We start from the raw sequence: 10,948 nt of genomic DNA on the forward strand, positions 1-10,948 counted from the left end.
TGCCCATGCCCACCATCAAGTTGCCACAGCTCCAGGTGCTATTTTGTGTTTGCATGAACTGTCTGTCCGACAATCCAAAACCCCAACAGTTCTTCAATTACAATAATATGAACAGAAAAAATGACAAACACTCACAGCTGAGAGGCTGGAGCCAGTAAATGTTTGCCATTTTTGTGTAAGCAGTTCATCAGTCACACGATTTTCTTTTGACCAACCAATTGTTTTCAGCAGTATTCCTCTGCCAATCACACCAAATCCACATTGCCTATAAATAATCAGCAAATCCCCAATATAATTAACACACCACTTGTTGGACTGAAATAACATGCACATGTCAGAGTATAAATATGCCCGGATAATTAAGCCTGGAGCTTCTTCCCAGCAATGATCCCTGTTCAAGGAGGTGGTATTTTGTTTTTGTTGACAGGGTTACCAGGGTCTGGTGGATGGAGGAGACCATATTCGCCCTGCTACTTGGGAGAGTGTGTCAATGATGCTACAGCTGGTGAGAACAAGCACAAAGATGCAAAAACATATAATCTGCATGTTCTTTAACACGACTCTGTTTTTAACTTATGATCAGTGAAGGGGGTGGATGATCCATGTAAATTTAGCAACTCTTATACCTTTACACTGCAGTTCTGTAGGTCAGATCAGTGTCATAAAAGGTCACTTGAATGCTAAAGTTCATTTAAATAGCTTAACACTTAATAGACATGAGTGCTTAGGTTTCAGCAGGCCTGGACTTGGAGAAAAAATTGGCCCTGGTAATTTGGCCCAGCCTGGGCTTTCACAATCAATCACACAAATGTGAGATCACATGAATGTCAATCATATATTATTTTCTTTTACATTTGGGGGGCACATATTAAGCAGGGGGTCTGGGAGAGATTTTGAACATCAAACATTTCATTTCCTGCATTCTGGTGAATTTTTAAACACCGATTTGTGCCCTTTACTCATCAAGTAATGGTGGAGATGTAATTTCCTATTCAACTGTGCATCGTTGCTTTGTCTTTAAGTTCATGCAGATTGTAACTGTTGCTTTTGAGGTTGTGCTCTAGCAGTCAGTTGAAACAAAAGTCCTCTGCTACTTTTACATTTTTATTAGGGGGAAAATGCACATAGTCTAAATATCCTTTCCCCTGTGTCCCCCAAAATCTATTCCTATGATGTTATATATAATAAAAATATGTACTGTATATATGTATGTATCTATACACACAAATGCACACACATAGACCTGTATTTAATTTGACAGGCTGCTACAAAGACTATCACACGTAGGAATGTGAGAATGTGTGATAGTCTTTCAGTTACTTGTCTAGTCAGCAAGTAACTGAAAGGGTCTTTAGAGGCCCAGGGCTATTCATAAAACATTCAGGGCTGTAGCTTTGGACACCCAGGCCTAACAACACCATCCTGCCTGACGTGCCTGTCTTTTGCCTGTCCGTTTTGGCACTCCTTTTTTGCCAGTCCAGTATCAGTTTAGATAAAAAATAATGGTCTGTTTCCCCTGTTTTATTGGCCAGTCAGACAAAAAACACAAAAAAAGACAGTGGTGTCAGCCCAAAAGATACATCCGCCCACTGGGTAAGTGCCCAGTCTGCCAGATGGCCACTCCAGTCCTAAGTTTCAGATAATCCTACCCCTTCTCCTTATCTGCCCCCTTGTGATCCTTGTTTGAAACCCTGTCTTCTTGCTCGACATCAGGGTGGGACTGTTATTGGAAGTGCCCGCTGTCAGGATTTCCGCACAAAGGAGGGACGCACCAAGGCTGCCTGTAACTTGGTCAAGCTGGGCATCACCAACCTGTGTGTGATTGGAGGTGATGGCAGTCTGACGGGTGCCAACCAGTTCAGAACTGAGTGGAGTGAGCTGCTGGCAGATCTGGTCAAAACTGGTGAGACAAATGAGCCCAAAATTCACTTTTCTAAGTAACACGACCTCAAATAAAAAATATCTCTTTGCACATATCTGCCTTTCTGTACTGACGTGCTGTATATTACAAGTTAATGTTGGTCTAGGCATGTTGCTAATTCAGACCTCAGCCCCAATTTGAGTTGTCATTTTAACCTGTGATCTCAGGTAGGATCACGGCAACTGAGGCCAAGAATTCCTCCCATCTCAATATTGTTGGCATGGTGGGCTCAATCGACAATGACTTCTGTGGCACCGACATGACCATCGGCACGGACTCTGCACTGCATCGCATAATAGAAATAGTGGATGCCATCACCACCACAGCACAGAGGTATGCATGTAACTGTTTATGCATTTATTTATTGGATAGACTTGCTGTGTCATTTTAAGAGTCTTAACGTGATATCTGTTGTCCTGTAGTCACCAGAGGACCTTCATCCTGGAGGTGATGGGCAGGCACTGTGGGTGAGTCCAGCCTGTGTATGTTTTGTGAGCAGGTATGGATTAGAGGTTCATTTATGTATGTGGTTGTAAAATAATATGATACAGTTGCTAAACCGCTGGTTATACACTACTATCTAGGGAGGAGCAAGTGAAATGTCCCTATTTACTACATTGAAATCTCAGGTTCAAAAGATTAAGAGTCTGTAGCCATGCTAACAGCGACATACTAACATGTTAACAATAACAATGCTAAAATGCTTTGGCACCAACAGGGCTTCCGCTTGGCCTTAAGCTAAATCAATCATAAGTTGGCGTTCTGAGTCTGACCTCATAGTTATGCTGTTGAACCATCTGGTGTTAAGCCTTCTCAATAAGACCAGACTACATCTAGTCAGGAGCAGGCATAAAGTCAAAATCTCTGCTGTATCTGTGTATCAGCAGCCTGATACACAACACAAGAGCCACAAACTTTGAACACCAAAGTCTCTTTGTTATTTAGCCAACTTAAACATAAACACATGTCTTGTCTTTCACCTCAGCTTGTTGAACGAGGGACCAACATTAACCAGTGAAAATGCACTACTAATGTCAGTTATCAAGCTGCAGCAAATTAGCTGGTCACTTAAGCAGCAGGAAGCTTTAAACTTACCTGCAAATGGCACCTCCGTTTGGTTCATTCAGATGCTGCCGTCATCCTTATTCTTTAATAAGACTGCTAACGTTAACACTGTTCGTCCAGGACTTTGTCCAAGACTGGGTGTAGTTAAGACTAGGCTTGGTTTGATCGGTGCAACCAATGTTAAATCCATTCTAAAGACTGGTCCTAACAAAGACCAACTCAGCTGTTTTGACTAGGCTTGGTAAAGACCAGTTGGCGCAACCCAGTCCTGGTGTTTAGCAGGTTATCCACTTACCATGCCACTGGACCATGTGAAAGATTGGGTAAAGGTGGTAGTCAGTGGGATGATTGAAGGTTGAGGAGAAGGGTAAAAGGGGGTTGATTGCACAAAGACAAATGGGGTGCCTGGAGTGCCTTGGAATCCAGGGGACAAGAATTCAGGGTGGGGGCACTTCTCGATGATCGTTTTGATTTATCATCACTCTGAGGTTAAAATCCTGGAAAATCCTGGACCTTCATGTTATGAGGCAGTGGTGCTAATGCTGAGTCACCGTTCCATCATACTAAGAGCAAAGCAGGGTTTGGGGGGAAGGTCGTGAAAATTGTGACTAACATCTGCGAAAGACTGAATTAGTGAGAAGTGTGGTCTTGTTCCTGAACCTTCATTGATGTTTGCCATGTTCACCATCTTGCATGTTAACATGCTAATTAGCAATTACCTCAAAGTCAAGATGAGGCTGATGATAATGTTAGTTTTGCAGGTTTTAGTTTTGGTATCATAAACCAGTGTACTGAACAACTTATAACTGAGACCTGATAATGGCGCTAGAATTGTTTTCTTTCTTTAAAGTGACCCCACTGGTCTTCCCTAAAAAAAATATTCTGCTCCACCTCTAAGATGGTGTTTATCATGAAATGATGCAGTTTATTTGATGACATATTTACTGTGTTATTGTCCATGGTCTAAATGTTACTTCAGAGGATTATTCATCCTACCAAGAATTCATTTTATGACAAAAGTCAAATTTCTGATTTGAAATCTTTGAATACATTTTAGTTTTGCACGAGATGCCAACGTATGATGCTTTACTTACAGTTACCTGGCTTTAGTGACAGCTCTGGCCTGTGGCGCTGACTGGGTGTTCATCCCAGAGATGCCCCCAGATGACGGATGGGAGGAGCATTTATGCAGAAGACTGATGGATGTAAGTGTTTTGTCCTGTATCCTCTTCAATGACTGAATCCCAATCTAGCTCCTAAAAAACAGTCGGCTTGTTCATCTTAAAGGTTTTCTCTGTTCTTCTCAGCAAAGAGGCCGCGGCTCCCGTTTGAATATTATCATTGTTGCAGAGGGAGCGATTGACAAAAACGGTAAAGCTATCACATGTGAAGATGTCAAAAAGGTCAGTAATAGCAGATCTCCAATATACCAGTATGCACACAGACTCTTCACATGAGAAATACATTTATAATCTCTCTGTCCAGCTGGTAGCAGCGAAGTTAGGCTTTGACACCCGCACCACCATCTTGGGCCACGTCCAGAGAGGAGGAACCCCCTCTGCTTTTGACAGAATCCTGGTAATACGACCACTGTCCCATATATAAACATCTTAAATATTCAACAGTTAATCTTATTTATAACTATATACAAGTTTACCAGCTTCTCCAAGTGTCTGTTCTTTGATTGTCATGATTCAGGCCAGCAGGATGGGTGTGGAGGCTGTGATGGCCCTGCTGGAGGCCACACCAGACACTCCCGCATGTGTGGTCAGTTTGTCTGGAAACATGGCTGTCAGGCTGCCTCTCATGGAGTGTGTGCAAGTGGTGAGCTAAATATTTTCCAAATACCAAACAAGTCCTCTGTCTTCAGTTTGTACAACATGGACAAATTAACGTTACTTCAACAAGTGACACTTTGCTCTGATTCAATTCCTAGTTTCCTTATTGTCTTTTCACCCTCTCTCATATCAGACTAAAGACGTCACTAAAGCCATGGCTGAAGGGAGGTTTGAAGATGCTGTGAAGCTCAGGGGAAAGTGAGGCAGGCACTTTTGCATTATTCATTTGACATTCCCAAGTTCTCTATTGAGTTTTAAAAAGCTGTACATTTCTGCTTTCTTCTGGGCAATAGGAGCTTTGAGAACAACTGGAACACTTACAAAATGCTGGCTCACGTGCACCTCCCAGACACAAAGGTCAGGAACTGCAGTTGTACTGTCTTATTGTACATTAAAGGGGACCTATTATACTCATTTTCAGGTTCATACTCTTATGTTGGGTTTATACTATAACACATTTACATGCTTTAATGTTCAAAAACACTTCATTTTGCTCATACTGTCTGTGCAGGAACACCTGTTTTCACCCTCTGTCTAAGATGCTACGTTTTAGTGCTTGTCTCTTTAAGGCCCTCTCTAAAAAAGCACAGTCTGCTTTGATTGGTCAGCTATTCTGGGTCTTCCGTATCTCAGCATCTTTGCTTACATATGTAAAGATATTGGTTTAGGGGTTTCCTTAATGATTGTTTTTTTTTAGGTCTTTGTTTATGCTTGGCATAATTGAAAATGAGGCTCTCCCTTAGCTGATTTCCAAAGTCTTATAAAAAGGTTTGAAATGAAATAAAACACTATATAATGAGCAATATAAGACAAAACAATAAGGAAAAGCATAATAGGTCCCTTTAACTGTCTCGTAGTCAACAACTCCAAGTGGAAAATACATTTCTCCTTAAAAATGTCTCTGTGAATGTGCCCATGCCAGAGTAATATCAACATTGCCATATTAAACGTGGGAGCTCCGTGTGCTGGAATGAATGCTGCAGTCCGTTCGGCTGTCAGGATCGGGATCCTCCAGGGCCACCAGATGCTGGCAGTGCACGACGGCTTTGAGGGCTTGGCTCAAGGAATGGTAAATTCTCCTTATTTAGACATAAACAGCCAAGAACACTTTTACTTTCAGAGTTTGATAGAGCACGCACTCTCCCTGCACAGATTGAGCCTATCGGCTGGTCTGGAGTGGCAGGCTGGACTGGAAAGGGGGGCTCCTTCCTGGGCACAAAGAGGTGAGATACTTCAATAAACCTATTGATTGGTACAGTAATAATAACAGTGCAATGTTTCAGTGTTTTTAAAGGTTCGATATGCAACATTTAGAACATTAATATAGCAGCAAAGCACTTTTGGCTGTGTAAAGATATGGGGTAAGTAATGGCATCCTGAGCAGAGAATAAAGTCACGCTCCCTCTGTGTGTATTGCAATTCTAGCTCCTCTAGTTGCTGTGGTTGTGGTGCTGGCCATATGTGCATCTTAGTGTATGTGAGTCCTGCATGTTTATCCCACTGGCTATCCCATACAGAGTTACTTCTGGCACTGGGACAGTGTCGTCACAGAAGCATAGCACCCACCCCTCAGTTTCCACCACTAACACCATTAGCTCTTTCAGCATTGTTGCCGTTGTTCGCGCCAGTGAGCATCTGTTGCCCTAGTTTTTGCGGTGTGTCCCGCACCGTAGGCACCAGTCAGCCCTCATTGGCCCTCATCAGCTTTTTTTTTGGCTGATTCACCATGTTGAACCGGCTTCAGAGGTGGCAGAGCCTATTTGTGAGTAAAATCACTCTGACTGGCATTTTAGCTCGGTGCATGAGAAGAGTAACAGAAGTAAGGAAAGCAAACAAACGGCTAAAGTCAAGAAGGCTTGACATCAAAACAAGCTTGCTATATTATATTTTTAGCCACTGAGCTGTTTGTCAGAAATGGTTTGTAAGCGTTGGTGTTACTGTTTGCTAGCGCACAATAAATGTCTTTTGTTCTTCCAACATCAAGTTGTGTTGTTGATGTGCTAATTAGCTAACTAGTGTCTTGAATCCGTCCTGTCAGTCTTCCAGTTTCCCTTTTTTATGACATATAGTCTACCGCCACCTGCTGGTATAAAGAGTTATTTCTCTTGGCTGTGGTCTTTGCTGTGTGTTCAAGTACAACGCTTTTGCAAAGACATAGGCAATGTGAGGCAATGCAACAGTTGCCATTGTTGCATTCAGCATGTGGACTTTACCATGACTTTGTTTCTTTCCCTTTTATAAAGGGGCCTGCCAAGTAAGTCTATGGAGGAGATCAGTCTGAGCATCACTAAGTTCAACATTCATGCGATGATCATTATTGGAGGCTTTGAGGTGAGCAGCTGAATTACACAGGCTTTGTTTTCTTTTGTATTGGTGTAAAACTCCTATCTTAGCACAGCCCTTATATTAAAACACGGACTGCAGATGACATTTTTCTAACTTCCTTCTTCCATCCTGTCTTCATTAGGCATTTGTTGGGGGTATGGAAATGGTCCAGGCTAGAGAGAAGTACGAGGAGCTTTGTATTCCACTTGTCATTATTCCTGCTACTGTTTCCAACAATGTTCCCGGATCTGACTTCAGTATCGGCGCCGACACTGCACTTAACACTATAACCATGGTAAAACTCTTATGGAATACAAAACAAACATCAGACAATTCAAAAAACCATCATTATATTCTTCTTCCCCTCTCTCTCCTTTCCCAGACATGCGACAGGATCAAACAGTCCTCTGCCGGCACCAAGAGAAGAGTGTTCATTGTTGAGACTATGGGCGGATACTGCGGCTACCTGGCAACCATGGCTGGCTTGGCATCCGGAGCTGATGCTGCTTACATTTACGAGGATCATTTCAACATTCATGACCTGGAGGTCTGTACTTATGAATGTTCAGAGGGGAGGAAGCTTATTGATGACATACATCAGTGGTCTGATGGTTGATTTGTTTGTAGGTGAATGTGGAACATCTGGTGGAGAAGATGAAGACCACAGTGAAGAGAGGACTGATTCTGAGGTTTGTGGGAACTGCTGTCTTCTCTAGTCTTAGTACAATTAACACTCTGCAGCTCATTGTGGCTTCACCTCATCCAATATTCTATGTCTGTTTCAGAAATGAGAAATGCAATGCCAACTACACCACAGACTTTATCTTCAACCTGTACTCAGAGGAGGGCAAGGGAGTGTTTGACTGCAGGAAGAATGTACTTGGACATATGCAGCAGGTGAGCTACTAGGTACAGCTCTTCAATTTGTTGAGAGCACACTAGAGGTCTTCACGGGTCCATAACAGTCAGACCTGAACCCTATTGTACCCTGGAAAAGATCCAACTGAATTTTTTTAAACTTAAAAATATATATTTACCTGACCTGTTTTTGCCTGAGATATTAGAGACCTGACCTGGTGCATGTCTGAGAAGAGAGAGGCCCAGGACGCATCTGCTGTCTATTTTATGGACCTGACAAACCCTGTAATTAAAGTACTACGACAAATACTGTTGCTGCTATACATGTTTTTCATGACAGATACAACATCTTAATGTATCTGGAAAAAGAGATGGTGACCCTCTACCTTTGAAGACGTCATTAAGTCTGAATATGTGTTCATTCCTTGATCATTTATATTCCTTAAGTCAGTAACAATACATCACAATACGATCAATAGAATCAAAAGGGTCTTTTGTAAAATAATCCAAGTTGTGAATACTGTCAGGCTCACTATTCATCTTTCCTCCGCTCTGTCTCCAACTCAGTGACGCTGCTCCTCAACGTTTCTTCACTTTACTTTAGCTCTTGTGATCTGATCCGAAATCAGCCTAATCGTCACCAACATACACACACGGTACTCATGTGTTTCTCCCATGATCAGCACTGACCACGAGTCTTCTCTAATCCGCTTGGGTATAACACATTATGATAAATGGTCCCAGGACCAGCAGTAATAATGTGGGACCCCACCTGGACTTGATTGACCATTCAAATGTGAACCCTTACCCAAGTTGGGTCTCGGGCTCTAGGGTATGGGAAGGCCCACGAAGACCTCTAGTGCAGACTGTATATTTGCCTCCAGTTTCAATTTCACAAACATAAGGAAACCTATCCTGTGTTATTAGGGTGGAACGCCCAGTCCCTTCGACAGGAATTTTGGCACCAAGATGGGCATCAAGTCTGTGTTATGGTTGACTGAGAAGCTGAAGGAATGCTACAGACATGGTGAGGACATGTTGTACACAATTGTGGTGTAATGGATCCCGTGCTACTTGTGCTAATGTGTGCTTTATCTTTAATCCCAAACCTCCAGGTCGTATCTTTGCCAACTCTCCAGATACAGCCTGTATGCTGGGCATGAGGAAGAGATCTTTGGTCTTCCAGCCTCTGGCAGAACTTAAAGATGAGACTGACTTTGAGTAAGATTTTATTTCTATCCTGTCAAGTTATTTTCTTGCTTCTTCTTCTCTTCTGCATTGTTTTGTATTTACCAGGGTTAAAACTTGAGTAAATGTTATTTTTGAGTTGAGAGCTAACGAGGACGAGGACGGGAATAACAACAAGTGGACTGTATATTTATAGACCTGTGAATGTTAACGTGTTAGCTTTAAAGTCAAAATCTCCACGTTGGGAGTTTGGAGTCGTTCTGCCTCAAAAAAAAAAGAGATAGACTTAATTTATCTTATATTTAAATATCTTGGATACATTTTTTGGCTATATAGACTTTAAGAGTGTTCTTTTTGTTTTCACTTTCCTCTGTGCATTGATGAATTTTGTCCTCCACAGTCATCGTATTCCAAAGGAACAGTGGTGGCTAAAGCTGAGGCCCATCCTGAAAATCCTGGCCAAGTACAAGATCAACCTGGACACCTCTGAAAAGACTGCGATGGAGCACGTCATCAAGAAGAGAGGCGTTGTTCCAAAGTAGCTTTTCTATGCCTGAACATCTTCTCTTAAAAGCACTTTGTAAATCTGTCTCTGAAAAGTGCAATACAAATAAAGATAATCATTTTATCACCAAAATGCACAGGACATTACTAAATATATATTAAAATATTTACACTGTGTGAACATGGGAAACACGCTGTTGTCATGTCACAGTAGTGTGTTTCAGTCAAGCCCATGAGGGTCATAAAAGCCTTGGATTGACCCCAGATCACTCCAAGAGTGACTCACATTCTCCCACAACAATCGAGGTCAGAAATTAAGCGACAGAGGGGAAGAGAGAAAAAGAAGGAATGGGGAAGAGCACAGGAGGCGTAAGAGGACAACCTCATGTCATTACTGAATCCAGGGCTAAGTGGTTTGAAACACAAAACATCCTTATGTTGCTACAGAGAAAATGCATACACAAAACTATACTGAAACGTGCTGATATGCAGCATTAATTGTAATACCTTGGTTTAATCAAAGAAATGTTAGAATATAAAAGATACTGTTAGCCTCCCCCAGCTAGGGGTCATTGGGAGAATCTAAAGGCCACTGTATTCTTTAAGCAAACTAACATCCAAGGCAAAGATGTTTATACCTGTACCGAATAAACTCAAAGCCCTACATCACAAAGAGGAAGAATTGCACCAATGAGGAAATGGTACACACTTTTGTGTGTCCTCTAAGGCATTAATAGTGTTGCATTTAGGGATATAAAAGACTGTGAAGATACAAGGCAGATAATGTGCTCTGGTCAAATAGCATCCAAATCCAACTGACACAATTTGCCCCAAACATCACACCCATTGTTTCCAGAATCATAACTCAGTCAAAATCCCATAACTTACTCAGTGGTTTTAGGATTTCCATAGCCTAGATTTATCCATCAGTCAGTTTAAAATCATATAAAAAACACCAGATCTTGGCTCATAATCAGATTCAAATGTTTTCTGCCGTATCAAAACTAATCCAGGTGATTAAAAAGCAACTACTTGCACTTGGTTGTGTTCATGTGACAGCAGTAAAGAAGTAATTTTGTGTAGAATGAAAAGGGGGCGGCACAGTGGTAGAGTGGTTATCATTGTCCTCTGACAGCAAGAGGGCTCCTGGTTGGAACGCTGGGGTGGGGGAACTGTCTGTGCGGAGCTTGCATGTTCTCCCTGTGTCAGCATGGACTCTTTCCGGGTACTCACCATCCAAAGACATGCA

General features: G+C 42.0%; 1 protein-coding gene across 1 annotated transcript; it reads left to right on the forward strand.

Moving 5' to 3' along the window:
* The first annotated feature begins 393 nt into the window (after positions 1-393).
* On the forward strand, positions 394-9,832 carry pfkmb (phosphofructokinase, muscle b). Its single transcript, XM_049583413.1, has 20 exons — positions 394-505; positions 1,714-1,903; positions 2,089-2,254; positions 2,344-2,388; positions 4,083-4,191; positions 4,294-4,389; positions 4,472-4,564; positions 4,685-4,810; positions 4,958-5,022; positions 5,118-5,181; positions 5,747-5,893; positions 5,977-6,047; positions 7,068-7,155; positions 7,292-7,444; positions 7,532-7,696; positions 7,777-7,838; positions 7,935-8,046; positions 8,935-9,034; positions 9,123-9,228; positions 9,596-9,832. Exons 1-20 carry the CDS (start codon positions 491-493, stop codon positions 9,735-9,737), a joined length of 2,115 nt encoding a protein of 704 aa, XP_049439370.1. The 5' UTR covers positions 394-490; the 3' UTR covers positions 9,738-9,832.
* Positions 9,833-10,948: the final 1,116 nt, after the last annotated feature.

Source organism: Epinephelus fuscoguttatus, linkage group LG1 (assembly GCF_011397635.1).
Source record: "Epinephelus fuscoguttatus linkage group LG1, E.fuscoguttatus.final_Chr_v1".
Classification (NCBI taxonomy): Eukaryota; Metazoa; Chordata; class Actinopteri; order Perciformes; family Serranidae; genus Epinephelus; species Epinephelus fuscoguttatus.

Bases quoted from the DNA above. Each gene is read 5' to 3' on its own strand.
- pfkmb (XM_049583413.1), top strand. The intron at 1,904-2,088 runs GTGAGACAAATG...CTGTGATCTCAG, and splicing joins GGCAGATCTGGTCAAAACTG to GTAGGATCACGGCAACTGAG. The intron at 9,229-9,595 runs GTAAGATTTTAT...TGTCCTCCACAG, and splicing joins AAAGATGAGACTGACTTTGA to TCATCGTATTCCAAAGGAAC.